Source organism: Prionailurus bengalensis, chromosome B1 (genome assembly GCF_016509475.1).
Source record: "Prionailurus bengalensis isolate Pbe53 chromosome B1, Fcat_Pben_1.1_paternal_pri, whole genome shotgun sequence".
Taxonomy (NCBI): Eukaryota; Metazoa; Chordata; class Mammalia; order Carnivora; family Felidae; genus Prionailurus; species Prionailurus bengalensis.
In genome coordinates, this window is record NC_057344.1 from 139,396,472 (window position 1) to 139,418,827 (window position 22,356).

Consider the following 22,356-nt stretch of genomic DNA (forward strand, 5'->3'; position numbering starts at 1 on the left):
CCAGACAGGTCACACATCAAGTAAGTGTCACAGCTGTTCTCAAATTCAAATCGTCACAATAGGAGACCAGGGCCCTTTCCATTATATCATTATTATCTTATTTACTAGGTCCCTAGAGCTAGACATATATTTATTTTATAAGCATTTACTTTTATGAGCCTATGCTTATTTTATTAACTCATAATTGTTTACTTTTTAAAAATTTATTTTAATTTTATGTTCTATTTTAAATACATGTATAATTATGATTTACAATGTAAACTTTTGAATATTTTTTATTTTTTAATTTATTTTAGAAAGAGAGAGCATGAACAGTGGAGAGGGGTAGAGGGAGGGAGGGAGGGGGAATGAGAGAGAGAGAGAGAGAGAGAGAGAGAGAGAGAGAGAGAGAATCTCAAGTAGGCTCCAAAGTCAGTGCAGAGCCCAATGCAAAGGCTCAATCTCACGACCATGAGATCATGATTGGAGCTGAAATCAAGAATCAAACATTAAACTGACTGAGCCACCCAGGCACCCCAACTTTTGAATATTTTTTAAAGATAAAAAATAAATCTATATAAAGTTATTTAATAAACTTCTGTAGCTTTCCTATTGTATCTGTAGCTTTTACAATTATTATAATCTATAATTGTTAAAATTTTTATTGAAAACTTTATAAGCCTTTGTATTAGTTATTAACATTTCTATACAAAAATTCTTATAAACTTAGCACAGAGCTAAGTTATAGTACTCAGAGGATAATTTATTGACTGACAAAGGGGAGGAAATCTATTTATTAAATCATAATAGAGATTCGTAGGTATGTGATATTTCACTCTGAAGAGGGCATCAAGGAAGAATAAAATAGAACATTTGTTACTCACATGAAAAAATAATATTAGCATTTTTTATGCATTTTTTTGTTCGGGTGAGCCAAATTTTAATTTAAATCCTCTAGGCGAGCCTATGGTGTAGGTATCACCTTGTTTTATATTTGGGGAAACTGAGGCTTATCGTGATTCAGCAGCTCTTACTCAAGATCTCAAAGCTAGCGAGTTATGGGGCTAGAATTTGAGCTCGTGCCTCTGACTCCATGCTTATTGTTTCACTGTGACACAATCTGAAGAAATTACAGTATAGAGACATAGTCAGCAATTACTCATTGAAACCAGGGACATACTGGGTACAGACACTTGAAGTAATGAAGCCCATAAAAGGGGCGTTGTACTGCTTTGGTTGGTCATCTGACACTGAGTTACTAACCCCCGTGGGCTTTAGTGTCTTCATCTATAAATATGTAGCTAATTGTGACATCTTTCTCATAAGTTTGCTATATATAAAAAAAGAGTTGTGTGTATATGTACACGTGTACGTATATGACAAATATGAATTTTAGCTGTGTCAACCAGTTTAATCCTTTTGAAAAACAATAATTGGATGGTATAGAATAAAAGCCATAAAAAAGGTCCATATCTTTGGCACAGGAGCCCTACTCCTTGAAATATGTTCTGAAGAAATGATTCAAAAGAAAAAAAGAGTATACTTGAGTGTTAATTATAGGAAAAAATAGTTTGGTTGTTCCTCAGAAGGTGAAATATACAACTAAATTATGATCTAGTATTCCCACCCCTATGTGTATAGTCAAGAGAAATGAAAACATACATCCCATCCATTGTACATGAATATTCATGGATGCCTTATTAATATCCACAAAGTGGAAACAACTGAAATGGATGAGTAGATAAATAAAGTGTGGTATATCCATTCAGTGGAATATTTTTCACAATGAAAAAGGATGAATTAGTGATACGTGCTACAACAATAGGATGAACTTTGAAAATATGCTAAATGAAAGACCACATATTATATGATTCCATTTATATAAAATGTACAGAATAGGCAAAAATATAGACAGAAAGTAGACTAGTGGTTGCCTGGAGCCTGAGACAGGGAGGAGAGCCGCTGGAGAGATGCTGAATGACTGCTAGTAGGTAATGGGTTTCTTCTGACAGGGGACAAAAATATTTTAAAATCACATTATGGTGATGGCTGTACAATACTGTGAGTAAACTAAAAAATATTGAATTGTGCACTTACTATTTTTTTAGTTTTTAATTTTATTTTCGAGAGAGAGTGAGCAAAAGCAGAGGAGAGGGGGAGGGGAGAGAGAGAGAGAGACAGAGACAGAGACAGAGACACAGAGAGAGAAAATCTTAAACAGGCTCTACACTCAGCACAGAGCCTGAAATGGGGCTCAATTCCACGACCCTGGGCTCCTGACCTGAGCTGAAATCAAGAGTTGGATGCTCAACCGACTGAGCCACTTCATCGTGTGCTTTATATGGGTGAATTATACGTGACATGAATTGTTTCAATACAACTGTTTTTTAAATTTCAAAAACAATTAGAGGGAAAATGGAAATGATAAAAATATCTATCAAGATACCGAATACATTATGGTCTATTTTGTTGATGGAATATTATGTAGTCACTAAACATTAAGTCCAAAGACTATGTAATAACACAGAAAACATGTAATGTGATGTTAGGCGGAAAATGTAAAAGAGTGTGATGCAAAGTGGTGTCGTAGCTAATTATACGTGCATTTGGATAAAGGCTGGCAGGAAACTCATAGACACAAGCAGGCAGTGAAGGGAATGTGCCTCTTTCTTTCAGGAGTCCCATTAATGTTGTTGAGTGTTTCGAAAGCACTTGTTTTAATGTTCTTTGTAATGGTAGCCTTGTGGTAGGTACAGGTGCTACTGAAGATGCATAAAACATAGCAAAGGAAGGCAGAAGCACAGGAGACATTTTAAAAACCAGCATGTGAAACATCCAAGAAATGGAAATTTACATGCAAAAATTTAGCTGAGCATTTAAGGGAAATGAGCACTGAGGGAGGTGCTGAAGAATGCATAAGCAGGGCGCCTCTACCAGAATTCTGTCCAGAAAATATAGAAACTGGACTATTTGTGGGTACATTTGCCCCTGTGACTCTATGCCTGCAAGTTTTAGAGGGAGAGGATTTTCATATACTGGAGCTGGTCTAGGTCTGTGATAATAACCCAAAAGGAAGTAAGAAAAGTTAGCAGTATGCACAGTTTACTTAAGTTCACCAAAATTGTTTTAGAATGTGGAAAAAGGGAGGAAGTCTGGGTAAGCCTAAGTGAGTCAACATTTAATGGCCCTCCACCCAGTTCTCCTCCCTTCCCAAGGCCACCTCACCTCTGCATCTGTGCGCTTGACCCTTGCAAGGAAGCAACTTCAGTGGGGATGGGCGGGGTAAACCCAATTCCCTGTTGGTTGGCCTCAACCATCAGGTCAGGCGGCCAGAGAAAACAGGGGCCAGAGCAACGCTGATGACCTATAGCATGTCCTTTTTCCGGAACTTTCTCCTTCCTGGGTTCCCACTGAATGTTTGCAATGTCCCAGTTCCCTCAACATCCTAGGTCCCAGAAACAGCTGATGACTTTTGTGAGGAGCAACTAAAGTGCTGCGTTGGCAGTTCTTTAAAAGCACTCCCAATCATATTTACTCCAGATAAATAATGTGACAAGGTAAGGCTAGATGGAGGCATGGCAATCTTTAAATTAGGTTCTGGTTCCATCTCAAAACAGAACACATTGTTCCTAGCCCCAAGGTGTTGGGGAGGAGGGGTGGGGAGCTGATGGACAACAATGTCCATCAGATTTCTGAGGGAGGACTCATTCTTTCCTTCAGGGTTATTAGATTCATTTGAGCTGCCCAGCGATGCACCCTTAAGTAGATGCCATCTGGACTGATCCCACTGTTCAATCAACTAGCTGAGCCTAACAGGTGATCCTCATGTCCTTTAAAATCCTAGATTATTTCTGTCCTTTAGCACCAGGAATTGCTCTTACATTTCAGGCGCCAGGATAAACACTGAAGGTTGTAATTACAGTTCAAGTCCTTAACCACTTCTTCCCTCTCCCTTTAGGAATTCAGTCATAGAACAAAAACACCAGGTACCTTTCCTGTGGGGATCTCTGAGCAGTTCTGTAGCTTCTCAGGGGTGCTCTGAAGTTATTACAAAAAGAAGATGAGGGCAGTAATTGCTCTCTTTTTGCAGGGAGCTGCCTGAGGCTTCAACAACTTTTCTCTAATTCTCTAATTCCACTTGGTCCAAGTCCATTCTCCGCACCCTCGTCCCCCACATTTAGCAAATGGGGAGTTCAATGCAGAGCAGCAGTTAGCACCAGCCACCCCGCTGCTCAATCCCCCGAACAACAACAGCAAAACCTTATGTGGAAATCCTGAAATGAGGAAAAGATACAGAAAAAGGGAGACACTGGCTAATAATAACTGTATGCCCATCACTACTTTGTGTTGCATATGAACCCATGATTTCAGAAATTCCCTTGTAGGTATGGCCGAAAATCATCACATATTTCCCCACCAAACCAGTAATTTCTAGGTAAGAAATCTATGTTTTGCAACTACTGGGTTGTTTTAGTCTTAACTATACGCAGTGCAAACACATCAAGGGAATCTTTAGTCTAAAGAAAATCAGGCTGCAAAACAACCTAAGAAAACTAGTTATATGTTGCCATAGCAACTGGACCAGCCTCAGAGTGAAGGGCAGAGTTCTTCAGATTCATCTACTGTGTCTGCATATTGACTTCCTCAAAACAGAATCATATGTCCTGATCATCAACATTTTCATTAAAAAAAAAGTTGTAATCTCAAGTAGATATATTTTGACCTTTTCCCTGGTGCCATGCAGTGTCTTTTTATCTCTGGAAGGTGGGGTTTGGTAATGGGAGCCCTTGGAACTTTCATCATGGCTTCACTAATATGGTTAGGACCTGAGCCAACAGGGTTTGATAGTAATTAAACTTTGATGGCTGGAATATGACCTGTGAAGTGAGTTGCTAGTCTCCATTTAACTCCTAATGGACAGAAATCCTCACCTCCCTTGGAATCCAGCCATAACCCCTGTTTTCAGACCCGGGGAAGAAGGCAGATATTTGAATGACTTCTCCTAAGGGTAAACTACAGGGCTTCTTCCCCAGAAATTACGCCTCACCTTTCCAGGTCACAGACATCTCCACAATTAGTCTCAAAATACCCTGCATGATGTGTGTCGATAATGCAAACCACATTCACAGGCAGGGCCACCCTGGAACAAGTAATTTGCCCAGGGTAAGATAATTAGTAACAGCAGGGGTAGAGATTCCAGAGGGCCAAACTCTATCCTTTGCTAAGACCACTGAAAAATCTTCTTTTCACTCAAGAAACATGGCCAATTAATGGACAGCAGGAGGTAGGGATGGATCAATACTTGTTAATTAATTTTTAAAGGTCATTTTTATTTTATGGGGTTATTGGTACCTACAGTTAAGAGTTTTTCTTCAGTAACAATCCTCTTGGTGTCTCCTCTAAAAAGACTGCAAAGAGAGTGAAAAATGTGTGTTATGGGCATGAGAACTGGGAGCTGGAGAGAGCCGGATCTGGAGGGTCTTTGGAAATTAGTGACTACATAGAGAAAAAGATTCAGCCGGCAAAAAGAAAGATTGCTCTAACAGAAAGCACCTACAGTATATCTTAGTCAGTTCTTGCAACTATGACAAAATGCCATAGACTTGGTGTCTTATAAACAACAGAAACTTCTGTCTCACAGTTCTAGAGGCTAAAGCCTGAGGTCAGGGCTCCAGCACTGTTGGTGAAGGCCCCTTTCTAGGTTATAGACTTCTCATTGTATCTTCACACAACAAGGAAGGTCTCTTGTGTCTCTTTTAATTAATTAATCAGACCTTAATCCCATTTATGAGGATTCTGCTTTCACGATCCAGTCAGTTCCCAAAGGCCCCATCACCTAACACCATCACCTTAGAGATTAGGATTTCAACATACAGATTTTTGCAGGGACACAAATGTTTAGACCACAGCAATGTATAAGACCAGTGCTACACTGTGAAGGATACAAAGATAACTAAGACACGAGTTCTTGTCCTCGGTAGCTCACATTCCCAGCAGAAAGTGACAAGCACTCTAATAATAAATAGTACATGGACTTTGTGGTAGGGAGAGATTTACTCTGACTCTAGTCAGAAGTAGAGGAAAAAACAATCTACAGATTTAATGTAATCTCTATCAAAATACCAACAGCATTTTTCACAGAACTAGAACAAATAATCCTAAATTTGTATGGATTCACAAGAGATCCTGAATAACCAAAGCAATCTTGAAAAAGCTAGAGGCGTCACAATTCTGGACTTAAGTTATATTACAAAGCTGTAGTCATCAAAACAGTATGCTACTGGCACAAAAATGATGAATAGATGAATAGAACAAAATAGAGAGCCCAGAAAGAAACCTATGATTATATGGTCAATTAATCTTTGACAGAGGAGGCAAGAGCATGAAATGGGAAAAAGACAGTCTCTTCAACAAATGGTGTTGGGAAAATTGGACAGCTCCATGCAAAAGAACGAAACTGCACCACTTTCTTATACTGCACACAAGAGTAAACTCAAAATGGATTACACCTAAGTGTGAGACCTGAAACCGTAACAATCCTAGGAGAGAGCACAGACAGTCACTGCTTTGACATTGGCCACAGCAACTTTTTCTGGACATATCTCCTGTGGCAAGGGAAACAAAAGAAAAATAAACTTTTGGGACTACATCAAAATAAAAAGCTGCACAGCAAAGGAAATCATCAACAAAATTAAAAGACAACCTACTGAATGGGAGAAGATATTTGCAAATGACATATCTGTTTCGTGTCCAAAATATGTAAAGAACATACAAACACCAAAAAACCCCCAAATAATCTGATTAAAAAATGGGCAGAAGACACGAATACACACTTTTTCAAAGGAGACATCCAGATGGCCAACAGACTCATGAAAAGATGTTCATCATCAGTCATCATCCGGGAAATGCAAATCAAAAGCACAATGAGCTGTCACCTCACACCTGTCACTATGGCTAAAATCAAAACACAAGAAACAGCAAGTGTGGGTGAAGATGTGGAGAAAAAGGAACCCTCATGCACTGTTGCAGGGGAATGCAAACCAGTACAGCCATACTGAAAAACAGTACTGAAGTTCCTCAAAAAATAAAAAATAGAGTTACCATATGATACAGTAATTGCACTACTGGATAGTAACCCAAAGAAAATGAAAACACTAACTTGAAAAGTTATATGTGCCTCTATGTTTATTGCAACATTATTTACAATAGCCAGGGTATGAGAGTAACCCATGTATCCATCAATAGATGAATAAAGTTGTGTATATACATACATACGCACACACAAAGAAATACATAATGGAATATTACTCAGCCATAAAGAAGAAAGCAATCTTACCATATACAGTGGCATGGATGGATCTAGAAGGTATAATGCTAAGTGAAATAAGTGAGAAAGACAAATACCATATGATTTAACTAATATGTGGAATTTAAGAATTAAAACAAATGAACAAGGAAAAAAAGAGACATCCAAAGAACAGACTCTTAACTCTAGAGAACACTGATGGTTATCAGATGGGGGGTGAGTTGGGGGATGGGTGAAACAAGTGAAAGGGATTAAGAGTACACTTATTGTGATGAGCAGTGAGTAATGTATAAAATTGTTGAATCACTATATTGCACACCTGAAACTAATAGAACATTATGTTAACTATACTGGAATTAAAATTTAAAAATAAAGAAAAGAAGTAGAGAAAAATAGCAAAATGTTTCTTAGGGAATCTGAGCTGGGCTTAATAGGACAGGTAGGAAATCATAGGCAGATACTAAGGAAAGGATATTTTAGGAACCGGGAACAACATTAACAAAGGCATAGAATGGAAGGAAACACATTGAGTAATGTGGCTTGAGTTTTAGGTTAAATTGTGGGACAGAATTAGAACTGAGGCAGAAAAAGTAAAAACAAAACAAAAAGAAAAAGGAAAACAACAACAAAAAACAACCCCCCCCCCCCCCACCACAAAAGTCACTATTTGGAGTATTCTGAAAAGCAGCTAGAGAACTTTGGATAGTATCCCACATAGAATTAAAGATTTGAAGACTGACATTGACTTGTGGCCAGTGTTTTTGTGCAATGAGCTATTAGTAAAGTTATTTTTGTTTTAAAAAGATTCACATAGTCTGATTTATGTTCTAGGAAGATACCTTAACAGATTAGGCTGAAGTATTTTGCATCTAAGTCAATATGTGTGCATGAATTCCTTCAAAATGTCTTAAACGGTTTTGTAATATGTCCTTGTACAAGGTTAACTGAGTTTGCACAGACTGCATATTGAAGATGCCCGTGCAAAACTGCTGACTTAGGTACTTCAAGTGACAACCCTTAGGTTTATGTGCTTGAGGCACTATTGTGAGCAACTGGAAAATGGTTCTGTGCAGCAGAAAAGCCAGCCAAGTCTGAAATCTCTCTGTGTCTCTCTCTCTCTCTTTCTCTCTTCATGTGTTTCATTTCTTGCAGGAACAGCAATGGAAGCTTTCGATGTACAGCAGTGGCATAACTCCAGTCTGCTTTACGAGCCCTCTGATTGAGAAGCCAATTGGCAAAGTAAGAATGAATCCATTTCTTACTCAACAGTATGATCTGAGTGTGTTGGCTGTTATGCCTTTTGTCTTGAGCTATTTGGGTGAAATAATCAAACTGATCTCATAAAAGTGGTTGATAAAATCCAAATTTTGACCGGTCTGGTTGGCCCTAGTGTACCCTTGCCCTTAGCAAAATGTTAAACTGAGAGATGTTAATCTGAGGTGCCTGTGTTCAGCTTCTACCCCCACTCCCATCCTGCTGATGTCCTCCCTTTCAATGTCCTGCTCTGATCTCTTTAACTTACCTTCCCTGGTCTATCAGAACTTGTTAGAAGGAAAGAGGGTGCTTTTAGTAATTTACATTGTAGGGGAGAGGGGAAAAAAATTTTTTTTTCTCTACTCCCTTAGGCTTAGTACCTGGGGTTATGCAAATCAAACTGGAAAAAAAGAGACAGATAAACAAGAGAAAATGTTTATTACTACAAATAAGGAGCCCTTCATAGAAAAGAAGTGAGGGGCCAAAGAAGCAGTTACATATTCCGGGCTTATACTATTTTAACAAAAAGCAATAAAATGTGGAGAAGTGCAGGAGAAAGGAGAAGGTCGGGGGGGGAGGGGTTGGGCTTCTCAGAATGGTAAATTGTGAGAAGATAAACATATGGAGAAAATTAATGGGTTAATAAGAGTTATTTATTAAGTTTGTTATGTAGACTCAAGTTGGTGCCTTACCCATTGATAAGAATCATCTCTGGTGATAAAGTCATCTTCTTGCTGGTATGGGAGAAGAAGACACATTTAAAAATTTATGTAACCTTTGGGGGTGCCTGGGTCGCTCAGTCGGTTGGGTGTCCGACTTCAGCTCTGGTCATGATCTCACAGTCTGTGAGTTCAAGCCCCGTGTCAGGCTCTATGCTGGCAGCTCAGAGCCTGGAGCCTGCTTTGGATTCTGTGTCTCCCTCTGTCTCTGCCCCTCCCCTGCTCATGTTCTGTCTCTCTCTCCTTCAAAAATAAATAAACAATAAAACATAAACAAAAATAAAAATGTATATAACCTTTAGAAAGGGAGATTTATGCCCTGCTTTTAGACTGAAAGTGATGGGGAACTGTTTCTCAGTTGACTTCAGCTCAAAATAATTCTTTTGGCAAACTGGCATATTTGGGAGTGGCATATTCTGATCCCCTTCAACAGGTTAGTGTTAGGTCCAGCCACGATACTACTTTTAACAACATACCTGTTATTCAAACTCTCTTGTGCAATGAACGACTACTTCTAGAAGAGAAATTACAGGTTTTGCCTGAAGTGCTACTCTTCTGAACCTGAAATCATACCCATCAATCCCACCAAGAAGTGTAGAGCGTGATGGTTGAGTGTGGGCTCGCTAGAGCCAGCCTGCCTGGGTTCAAATCCCAGCTCTGCTATTCACTTGCTATGTGACTTTGAGCAAAGTCACCTGTAAAAAGGACATCATTACAGTACCTGCCTCATGGGACTGTCACCAGATTAAATAATTTAATATAAATCCATAACAGCAAGTTTTAATTTATTTTTTATTTTTTTATGTTTATTTTATTTTGAGAGAGACAGAGAGAGATAGAGAGAGAATCCAAAGCAGACTCCGCACTGTCAATGTGGAACCTGATGCAAGGCTTGAACTCACGAACAGTGAGATCTTGACCTGAGCTGAAACCAAGAGTCAGACACTTAACTGACAGAGCCACCTAGGCGCTATGTAAGTTGTTATTTTTACCTATATTGTTCACTATGTATCCAAGCACTCAACAAATTATCCAAGTGAATGAATGAATAAATGAAAGGCAATACATGTGGTAAGCCTAGAGGAAGCACATCCTCAATTTGTTTATGTCAAGAAATGGAAGCTGGGGAGGGGGGGTGGCGCCCCTGAGTGGCTCAGTCGGTTAGGCATCTGACTCTTGGTTTTGGCTCAGGTCATGATCTCATTCATGGTTTGTGAGTTTGAGCCCCGCATTGGGCTGTGTGCTGACAGTGCAGAGCCTGCTTGGGATTCTCTCTCTCCCTCTCTCTGCTCCTCCCTGGCTCATTCTCTCTGTCTCTCTCCCAAAAATAAATAAAAACACAAAAAAAAAAAAAAGAAAAAGAAGAAGAAATGGAAGCTGAGGAAGGGGATAGAAGAGAAGCATATGTTGGGAAGAGAAGCCTAAGTCTGGTATATTGAGCACACTTTACCAGAAGGGCCGCAGTATATCTGGGATTCCTGCTGCCTTTCTATTGTTTGCCCAGTAGAGCATCTTCAGGCCACACACAATCCAGTGCCTGGGATGAAACAGAGCTGCTGTTGACAAAAGTCAAAAACAAACAAAACTTCTTGTAATAGGGCTTTTCTCTCCAACTTATAGGTATCTGTGGTAGGAACCAGAATTTGTTGTACCTTTTTTTTTTGTAGGTACTCAATAAATATTTTATTTTATTTATTATTTTTAAAATTTATATCTGAGTTAGAGTTTTTTTGTACTTTTTAAAAGGAAATGAATCGGGGCGCCTGTGTGGCTCAGTCGGTTGAGCGTCCAACCTCAGCTCAGGTCATGATCTCACGGTCCGTGAGTTCGAGCCCCGCGTCAGGCTCTGTGCCGACAGCTCGGAGTCTGGAGTCTGCTTCAGATTCTGTGTCTCCCTCTCTCTGACCCTCCCCCTGTTCATGCTCTGTCTCTCTCTGTCTCAAGAATAAATAAACATTAAAAAAAAAATTTTAAGGGAAATGAATCTATTTGCCTGGCGATTCCTGGTAATTTTGCCTTGGTGGCAAGTCCCGCCCAATGCAGCAGTCCACAGGGTGTGAAACCCTGGCTGAACAGAAGCCTCTTCCTCATGCAGTTGCAGGCCTGACGTTTTGCAGGCATAGAAGGGAAGCAACCCAAGCTACTTGGAACTGAGTTTCTGTACTTTGTATTCAGTGGGTCTGCACTTCCTCTCTGCTGACTTGAGTTCCTAGTGAGAAGAGTATCACTTGGCACAAAGATTAAACAAGCAAACAAAAACCCTCTCTGCACATCACAAAATGTGTTGGCAACTGCCCCAGCCCTTCACTGCCTTGTCTCTGCTTCATTCCCCTTCAGCCCCACCTATTTTGTTTATATAGGTTCTTTCTTTAAAAATTTTTAAAATTCTTATTTATTTTTGAGAGAGAGAGAGAGAGAGAGAGAGAGAGAGAGAGAGAGCGAGCACGAGCAGGGGAGGGGCAGAGAGAGGGAGACACAATCCAAAGCAGTCTCCAGGCCCTGAGCAGTCAGCGCAGAGTCAGATGCGGGGCCCTAACCCACGAACTGAACCCTGAGATTGGGACCTGAGCTGAAGCTGGACAGACACTTAACCAGCTGAACCACCCAGGTGCCCCAACTTTGTTAATATAGGTTCTAAATAGACCAGCAGTTTGTGGGGACAGAAAGAAGACATTTCAAAGGCTAACATCAGATGTCAATAAACCTTGGAGGGCTCTGTTTTGACTAAGTTTCACTTCATCCAGTAGACAGTTTACTCAGTTTACTGAGTTTACTCAGTGTTTTCCTACACCTGATCAGAAACAGTAACAGCACTATCAAAATGGTAGGGAGTGACTTTCTGGAATGCTTTTCAGAGAGCAGAAGGAAATTAAGTGTAGTATGACCATTCTTGGTTTGGTGGTATTTCACTCTGTGATTCTCAGGTCTCTCTCCTCTGGCAGGGCAGAATTAGCAGCCAGGTATCATACAGTGACACCGGGACTGTCTTGGGTTGAGTGGATTGCTCCAAAGCTCTGGCTTCTGGGATCTATACATTTGCTGTCAAATACTCTAATGAATTCATTTTGCAATCAGCTCTGTTTGCCATCTACCTGAAGGGGGAAAATGATGCCAAAAATGTAAGCAAAGTCAAGCTTTTAATTATAGGGGTCAATGGAAAGCAGCATTGGTGTGAATAATTGAATCTATGGTTACTTGACCCTGAATCCAAACTCTCTTCCTCACATCAAAAAATGTTCTGTTGGGTGAAAGGCTGCACGCCGGACCCAGTTATGGTGTCCCAAACTGAACCAAGGACTACTGTTCCCTTGCTATGGGGGGTGGAAAGGTGTTATGAAAATCCCAATTGGATAACAGAGAATACCAATCTGAAAAAAGAATATTTTGGGACCGACTCCAGTCTTATAATTAAATGATAACTCTTCATTAATGGTTATGATTAGAGGGTAGATATAAAGGAGGAAAACTTCCAGGAGCAGAGAGGGAAAAACCAAAGAAATCACTCTGGGCAGCAGGAAAGCAAGCCTGGAATGTGTGATTATCCACTCTCAGATCAAGAGGAGTTGCGTGTTTTATTTTGCATAATTGGAGTCAGCGCCTTTTGAACGAAGCATACAAATTTATGTAAATAAGAATGCAAATGTTAAAAATATATGTCTTGGGATTTCCAGGGGATGACCTGGCAGCTTTGTCTTCCTTGCCTTTGCAGCTGCTAAATATCGTGTTGTGAAAGCTCAAGATGAACTTATTCCCCCAAATCCCACAATGTTATAACTGGAGGACTTTCTTTGTAATTCATAGGAGATACTCTGGAGAACGAATTAAGACAGACTACTCTTTAATGTATTTGACCGTAAACATGTTGCCCCCAAGAGGTTGCACAGGCTAGCAGTAAATGCAAAAGGGATTTTGGGATTTCAATAAATTAATGGCAGATCCAAAGTGGACTGTTGAAAGGGAATAAGACAATGATGATGGAGACAAAAGCAGGGATTTTGAGAGATAAGTAACATTAGAGGACGACATAAAATTTAACTTAACAGGCTCTCCCACAAAATTCTCATTGGCCCTACTGGCAAGACAAGAGACTGGGCTGAAAGAAGCATTATTTCAGCTCAGCAAGCATTGTGTAGATCATGCCGAGTCAAAACAACCCAGTAAAGTGCCATGACCTTGGCAAATTGCGCAGAATACACAAAGCGGATGGAGCTGTTTTTAGATTAGGAGCTGCCCATGACCATGGCTATGCCAACCTGCCTTTCTCAAAAGGAATTTAGGTGATAGGTAAGCATGTCCCCAGTCAAAAGGAAAGTAACTTTAACTTGATTTGACTAGAAGGAAATGGAGAGAGACACCGCCTTGAAGGATAGCAGTGTTATTAAATGGAAGGGTGGCTAACAAAACAAACAAGGCTCCCTGGGCCTTCTGTATTTCCGGGTGAGCAAAAGGGAGACTGGAGGAGGTAATTGGAAGTAACTGGATAAACAATAGATAAAAAGAAAGGAACTGGTGAACTCGGAATCAACAAAATGGAGCACCGCTTTATTTCAAAGGTGGGAGGCATCTGTGGGAAGAAAATAAAGAGAGGTGTCCCTTTAACAGATTAATCTTTAGCTCCTTTTAGCACTTGGAGAATATTTCTTATCAAAGGTTAGGGTAGCAAACAGGGACATTTTAAGAATAGTCTTATAAGTGACAGCCCACTGAGAATCATTGAATGTTACATCATGATGTGGTAGCTGGATCTGGATAGATAGCACCTATTCTGTGAGAAGCACCTTGGGATGAATATTCAATATTCAGGGCTCTCAGTGACCCGAGAGAATGGAGAAGCCAACCCACAGGCTTACTGCTGCTTCCAAAAAAAAAAAAAAACCAAAGTCAGGAATAGTAATTAGAAAATAATAATAATGCTGAGCAAAGGAAGCCATTACAACTACTACAGTTGCAGATAAACAAAAGTTTAATTCTTTGAGCATGAGCTGTATGATTGGATCACTATCTCTATACATTTAGCTTCTGGTCTATGGAGCAAAATGCATTAAGTATTTCTCTTCTAGAGCTTTTTGTGACAAGGTGAGAATGAAACTTTCAAAGTAAGGGGTCAATTTTCTTCTTGTGAGATAATGGAAGTTTTAGTTGGGATACGTCCATTCAGCTAAAGAGCACATTTTCCAACCTCCCTTGCAGCTAGATGTGGCAACATGATGAGATTATTGTCAGTGGGATGTGAGTGGAAGTGATGTATGCAAGTCGTGAGTTATGCCTTTTGTAGGGAAAGGCGTGCCTCGCTTGCTGTCTGGGCTACAGATGAGGTACCAAAAGCAAGAAGAGCCACCTTAGACCAAGAGAGGATGGCAGAAAAATGAAATTTAAGTGTCAGGGTTTCTGACTCCATAGAACTGTTGACTGCTTTTGTCCAGCCTTCTATTGCCTGAGACAGAAATCAACTTGCATCTTGTCTACACCACTACTATTTTGGCCAGTGGTACAGTGGACAGTGGTATCCTAGTGCACAATTAGACTGTGGGGAAAGTGGCTGTGTGCTCTGTGAGAAGTCACTTAGGATCTAGTGAAAGTAGAAAACAGTAGGCAATATCAATTAAAGAAGTGAAAATGCCTAGTTGCTAAGACCCATCTCCCAAATTGAGCCTGAGTAAGGAAGGCGAGATAAACACATTAAGGTCTGTCTCTGCGAATGAGGTGATGAGCAGAAGTCCGCTTAGCAGAGAACCCTGTCTTTGAATTCTGAACATAATAAACTCAGATATCTATCATACCCTGAATTTCGTAAAAGCTCCCCCTGGAACTGAGGCAAACCAGTTTGTGCTGAAAATACTCAAACTCAGGAACAGCAATGGGACCCATTATCTGGTCAAATAACATTTCTATTGATATTCATTGTATGTAGGAGCTGCCATTAGTTTGAAAATATTTATAAATATCTTCATGCATATATTTGACATTGTATTCTATTCTTTCACCATTGGAAGCAGGTTTGGATTCCCTGGGGTAAACATTTTGGGCTCCAGCTTTTGCTATAACCCTGTCACACAGGATTTTAGTCAGCTATTTTCAACTTCTTGTCCTTGTTCATAATGGTTGTTAAAGTAGTATTCGATGTGAGTGACCTACTACATCTACAGACAAAGAATTTTACAAAAGTCAGAACCCCTCTACTGTCCTGTACTGGCCCACCTCAGAGATACTGCAGGTTTGATTCCAGACCACCACAATAAAGCAAATATTGCAATAAAGCAAGTCAAGTGAATTTTTTTTTTTGCTTCCTAGTGTATGTAAATGTTATGTTTATACTCCACTCTAGTCTTTTAAGTGTGCGGTAGTATTGTGTCTAAAAACAAATACCTACCTTAATTAAAAAATATTTCATTGCTAAAAAATGCTAACCATCGCCTGAATTTTCAATGAGTTTTTTGCTGGTGGAGGGTCTTGCCTTGATGTTGATGGCTGCTGACTGATCAGGGGGTAACTGTGGCAATTTCTTAAAATGAGACAACACTGAAGTTTGCCACAGCGATTGACTTTTTTTTTTTAAAACAAATGACTTCCCTGGAGTATGAGATGCTCTTCGATAGCAATTTGCCCATAGGAGAGCTTCTTTCACAACTGAAGTCAATCCTCTCAAACCCTGTTGCTGCTTTATCAATGAAGTTTATGTAATATTTGGAATCCTTTGTCGTCATTTTGACAGTCTTCACAGCATCTTCACCAGGAGTAGATTCCATCTCAAGAAACCACTTCCTGTGTTCATCCATAAGAGGCAATTCCTCATGTGTTCAATTTTTGTCATGAGATCCCAGCAATTCATTCACATCTTTAGGCTCCACTTCTAATTCTGTTGCTCTTTCCATCACATCTGCAGTGATTTCCACCAAAGTCTTAAATCTTCAGTTTGTAAAAAACAAACGAGAACAAGATCTACAATATCTGTGAATCACAATAAAGTGGAGCACAATAAAACAGTAGAAAATATCAATTAAAGAGGACTGTCTGCAAATATTAAATAACCAGAGATGAGAATATATATCCTTTAAATTTAGATTCTTGGATTCCCACTATTACCCCAGCATACCCTTGGCTGAAGTTTGGGTCCACTGGCAGGAGTTCACGTGGGTAACAAATGCAACCTGATGCACAAGGACAAGAAATCTATCCATCCCAGTATTCCTAGCAGAAAAAATGGCCCCATTAATAGGTCTGATAAGCTCCAAAGAGTTATAATAAGGTTTAACAAATATGCTTAAACCAATAGCTGTTCAACTTACATTCTCCCATCAGTATATAAAAATATTCAATGCAAGATCCCCAATCCTACAGAAAATAAATGAAATATGAACAATGAATATCTCTAGAATATATTTTATTAGGTCTACAAAATTCATCGGTTCAGAAGCAGGTAGATGCCTATACACTATAAAAATGGGAAACAAGAAACTTGAACAAAAATCATTCTTATTCTGATCTTGCTTTACAGCTTATCTATAAAGGTTGAAATATATGGTACAACATGTACAGCCATATTATGATGTACTTGATGTTTAAATATGAGGTAAATGTTTTATTAACAATACACACACACACACACACACACACACACACACACACACACACACCAGACCCTTGCTACTGGAGACTGTGCCATTATCAAAGGTCATGGAGTCATATTTATATTACAAAACTCCTGTTTATTCTTTTCTTATCTCAGTGTGCTGACACTTTCCCATTAACACTGCCCTGATGTCTCTCCCAGAACCCAGCTGAAAAATATCAAGCGGAACTTCTGATAGAAAATGCTTAGTAGACTGCCTCATCTGTTATTGACAGAAAGAGAAACTTTAATTTGTCCAACCTGGGAATAGGGAAAAAAGATCTAAGACTGCCATAGGATACATATACTCTCTATTCACATAGATCTAAAAAAAAAATAATATCACTAAACTCTGAGAAATAACACTGTAGCATTATCAGCAGAATTCATATAGAACTTAGGCAGTTTTGCTTCCTTCCCAATACTGTGGGTTCCCTTGAGAAAGCCAAAGGAAGCCCTTCTTGAAAAATTACAGTGTAAGCATTCTATGCCAACCAAATATCCATGAAGAAATAAACAGATATTGAATGGCTTCCATGTGTGAGGCAATCTGCTATAAACAGTAATCCAGTATAAGTGATAACAGCAATAATAATTATTGTAATAACCACCATTGTTTGAGGACTCTGCAAAACACTAACCTAAGTTCTTCATATCCAGTCTCCCATTTAATCATTTTACAGATGAAGCCTAGAGAGGATAAAGAACTTGTTCAAGGTCACAGAGCTAATAAATGATAGAGTTGGCATCCAAAACTAGGCATGCCTGACTCAAGAACCCCTGCCTAACCACCTGCTGGAGAGATGGGTTTTTATTTGGACGATCTCTTTTCTGTTCCTAGTTAAAATATAATCAAAGTTTCCCGAGAGCACACAGAAGGATGCCAAAAAAGTATGACCTGGCTTATATTATGGGTCACTCTGGCTACAGCTAACCAACCTTAGATTTTCATTTTCCAAAGGCCCCAGTTAAAAATAGCAACCCTGCACAAGTGGAAATAATGTGTGATCATGCAACGTTAGGTTGTCTCTTTAAAGGCAGTTGCTTTACAAAGAACTTTAAAGGGGGTATGAACTGCAAAGGTATCACCATGAGGTTACTCAGATCAAAATAGTATCCTTCAGAAGCCTTTCCATATATTTTGGTGTCCCAGTTTGTCTCCATTCGGAGAAAGAGGTTTCGTGTTCACCTAATTCATGAGGCTATGTGTTTAATTTTAAGAACTTTAGCACTTTCAATGAAGAGTCAAAGTGGTATTATTAAATATCATTAAAGTTCAATTTAACAAAAGAATCGCAATAAAGCCAAGGGTAGAGCTGGAATCTCCACTTGCCACTAATGCCTGTTAAGATTTTCATATAGACCGTTTGGGTGCCTGGTGAAATAAACGAGTACGAATGAAGTGAACGGAGAGTAGATTGCATAAAAGTTTATGATCTAAAGAATAGGGGAGGTAATTAGTGGTGCGGTGAACTCCCCAATTGTGTCTACATTTTTAAAGGTCATTTCCTGCATTTTATGAGAGATGGGGAATTATATTTGGGCTCCCATAGAACTTTGCTTTTACTATTATGAACATTTATTTCACTGGACCTCACTTAGGGTTGGTTGATTGCATGTCTGTCTTTTGCAGGGCTTGTAATCTCTGTGGCTGGGGGCTTAGGCGGGGCAGGATTGTGCCTTGTTCATTATTTATGTCCTCAAATCGCCAAGCCTAATTCTTTCCACATTGTAAGCTGCTTTCCACATTGTAAGCTCCCCCTGTAACCAAGGGGAGAGAAGTGATAGAAAAAGAAAGGGAAAGAAGTTCTCATATTGTTGTATCTTAGATCCCTGTTTTCTTGATCACCTGGGTTCAGCCTGCTTTTCATTCAATGCCTTCTGAAACCTCTCTAACAAACAGTGAAAAACAGTGAAAAATTCAACTATACCTTAAAAGACATTTGCTTACAGGGTAACTCTTAAAAGACGTTATTCATTTGCAAAAGGCAGAAGCTGATTTTTATACCGAGAACTTACAAAGGGAAATCAGCATTTAGATTACAATAGAAAAAGAGGTTGAGGGTGGGAGGGTGGGAAGTGTTTCCATTCTTTGTGGCATAGAAGATTCCTTCCTTCACTGTACCAGAGAAAGTAGTCTTGCCAAGGTCAGTAGGAAAATCCTTACTGCTAAATCCAGAGTACATTTCAGTTCTTCTTTGGCTTGACTCAACTGACCTTTTCTTGCAAGTTGTTCCTCTCGGTTTTTTTTTGAGAGCTGACCCTGAAAATTCCCATCTGACCTTCTCAGTCTCCTCCACTGTTTCATTCATCTTTCTTCCTCAGTGATGCCTCCGATTTTGCTCTCTAGTGTTCCATTCCTGGTGCCCATTAAAAAAAAATCAACTCTCTCTCCTTAAGAAATTTTCTTCATTCTCTTGTTTTATTTGCTCAGTATGTTCAAAAACTAAAGCAATTGGCCCCTCATTCCCTTCTGATTCTGCTGCTGTATAAATGCTCTGTACCTCTCCCAGTGAAGCGTTCCTACGTTCTTCCCAAAACTTTAAGGCGGGTGCCATCCCTCATTCTTTCTCTTCCATTCAGTCAGCCACACAATTCAGGTGGCTCTGAATCCTTGACATTCACCCTCTTTTTCCCCCTTGTGATTGTTGTAATTAAGGCCTTTGTCATCTCTCCTCTGGTTCCAGATGAACTCCCTAACTGGTTCCCCTCTCACCACTCACCTTCTTTCAGCATCCCATCAATACCACTACAGAGTTATCCTTTCCAAGTGCAAATATGATCAAGCTCCTTACTTGACTGAGAGGCGGAGTGACTTCCCATTACTACCGAGTTAGGCTGAATGTCTCAATGGCAGAGTGAGGCATGTATGACGACATACCTCCCGGCCACCCCAGCCTCAGCTCCATTGCTCATTCCCTCGACTCCTACACGCTACTTCACAGCTCTGTGCCATTGTGCAGGCTGTTTCTGCCTAAGCCCCTCCTCTTTTTCAAAATCTGTCTTACCATTCACTTCCACTTTTCTTCTGCTCCTCCTCCACCCTCTATTCTGAGTTAAACCTGTACTTGTTTTCTATTACTGTGTTGCTCTTACTTTGTTGAAATTGTTTGCTTGGATTTCCGTCTCCTCTTAGTGATGGACCATGTTTCTTTTCTTTGTATTCCTCCCTGTGTGGCACAGTGTATGGCACACCCCAGGGACTGAATGGTCTGGAAATCTTATCTGTGCTTGTGAATGCTTTGTTTATTTCACCACATACCCGGAATCCAGAGCTCATTCAAACCCAGAATTCAGAACTTTTCTTCCCATTTACACATTTTAGGATTCTCTTGGCCAGATAACCCAACTCTAAACTTTCATTAATTAAAGTAAAACACTTCCCACAGATGATTAATGCCCACTGTTATGCTGGAACTCATTGTAAGAAAAGGAGAGTTTTTTTTATCAATTAGAGACCATGAAGACAGGGCCTTGGCCAATGTGAATTCCTCCCTATTTAACTGATAACAGTGAGATAGTTGAGGAAGATGGGTATATTATCCTGTTTAGGTAATTCCACCAGATCTATTTTATTAAATAGGATTGCCAAGGGAGCTAGAAGTGTCTGCTCTGCCTGTAGAACGTAAGAGTGATCATGGGCAGCATTTCCAGAAGCGGCCTATGCAAAGAGAAGGAAAAATGGTTGGTTACTGGCTTCAGCTTGGACAGATAGGAAACCGGTCATGAAAGAAAGTTCAGCCTTTTGTTCCTTGAAAATATCTGACCAGTTTAAAATGAGGCATTCTGATAGGTTAACTCCAAGTGTGAGAAGATGAGAGGCTTGTACATATGGATTTCAGTGTCTCACAAAGAAGAATTTGTAGCACTAAAACTTACACTTTTTCATTTTAGTCAATATTAGTAATCATAAAAATAAAATTTTATGGTATCCTTTTTTCAAAGAGCAAATTAGATACAGAAAAATCAAGAACCTTCACATATTTTCATTTCAGCATGGAACAACTCTTACTATGAGAAAAGTATACATTTATAATTATATGATCAGACAATTTTACTAAGAATAGTAGGTGAATATCATTTGATCCATGATGCTAAGTATTCTGGGAGATACTAAAGAAGTTATTCCTGTCTTAAAGGATAAAGAATGGCTTATTCAGCACTGGAAGGTAATTTAAATGTCATCTAGTCCAACTTCTCATCTGATGCTTAAATCTGTCCTACAAACACCTGCCAACCCTCCTGTGGCCATTTCCAGTTAGAGGGAGATTTCTACCACCTGAGGCAGTTCATTTCATATTTATATAGCTCTTATTATTAATGATAATAAATAAGGTGCATTGCATGCTTACTCTGTGTTAGACACTGGGCTAAGCATTTTATCTTCAAAAATCCTGCTTAATCTTTATCATAACCTCATTAAATGGTACTGTTATTATTTCCATTTTACAGATAAAGGGGAAACTGAGGCTTAGTGAGGTCGGGCAGCTGCCCAACATCATCCAGCTTTAAGCAGAGGACCTAGTTTTGACTACATAGTCTACGTTCCTTTTTTTTCCTTTTTTTTTTTAAAAGTTTATTTATTTATTTTGAGAGGGAGAGAGAGAGAAAGAGAGAGAGAGAGAGAGAGAGAGAGAGAGAGAGAGAGAGAGAATTCAAGCAGGCTCTACACTGTCAGCACAGAGCCCCACATGAGGCTCAGTCCCATGAACTGCGAGATCATGACCTGAGCTGAGATCAAGAGTTGGACACTTAACTGACTAAACCACCCAGACACCCCAACATAGCCTACATTCTTTTTTTTTTAATTTGTTTTGAGAATGAGCAGGGAATGGGCAGAGAGAGAAGGAGATAGAGAATCCCAAGCAGGCTCCATGCTGTCAGCACAGAGCCCAATGTGGGGCTTGAACTCATAAACCGTGAGATCATGAGCTGAGCCAAAACCAAGAGTCAGACGTTTAACCAGCTGAGAAAACCGGGTGCCCCTAGTCTACAATCTTAAACAGTATGCACATGCAGCCTCTCTAATTCAACCTCTTCCCTTTGGTGACATGAAATATACCTTCTTATAGCTTCTATTCATGAGTCCTAATATTCAAAGGTCCTAATTTTTAATGAGGTGGCACTGAACACGTCCAGCCTCTTTTCCACATGGTAGGTCTTTAAATAGTTAAGACATTTATCTTATCCACTCTACCTCCTCGATATTTCCACTGGATACCCAAGTGCATTGCCTTCCATTGTTCCTTGTGTGCATTGATTTCAAGGTCCTTCAACATAGTGGTCAATGTCCTCTGGACAAACCCCACTTTGGGGTCTGATACATTTAACACAGCATAAGTCATGAAATCATAGCTTAAAATCCAGCTTTGTTAGAAGAGTAGAAACACAAGGTTGAGTCATATGCTTGCGGTCAATCAAAGCCACTAAGTGTTTTGTATATATGTTGATAAGGTACTGGTATTGTGTATTCTTTACACAGTTAGCTT

The 22,356-nt window shown here is 39.6% G+C and overlaps 1 protein-coding gene across 2 annotated transcripts in view; it reads left to right on the forward strand.

Moving 5' to 3' along the window:
• Positions 1-22,356, forward strand: part of RASGEF1B (RasGEF domain family member 1B) — a 562,649-nt gene that overhangs the window by 392,137 nt on the left and 148,156 nt on the right. For both annotated transcript variants that reach the window (XM_043572372.1, XM_043572373.1), the window contains one exon: positions 8,438-8,524. In XM_043572372.1, the coding sequence (XP_043428307.1) occupies positions 8,438-8,524 (87 nt within the window). The remainder of the gene's footprint in view (positions 1-8,437; positions 8,525-22,356) is intronic.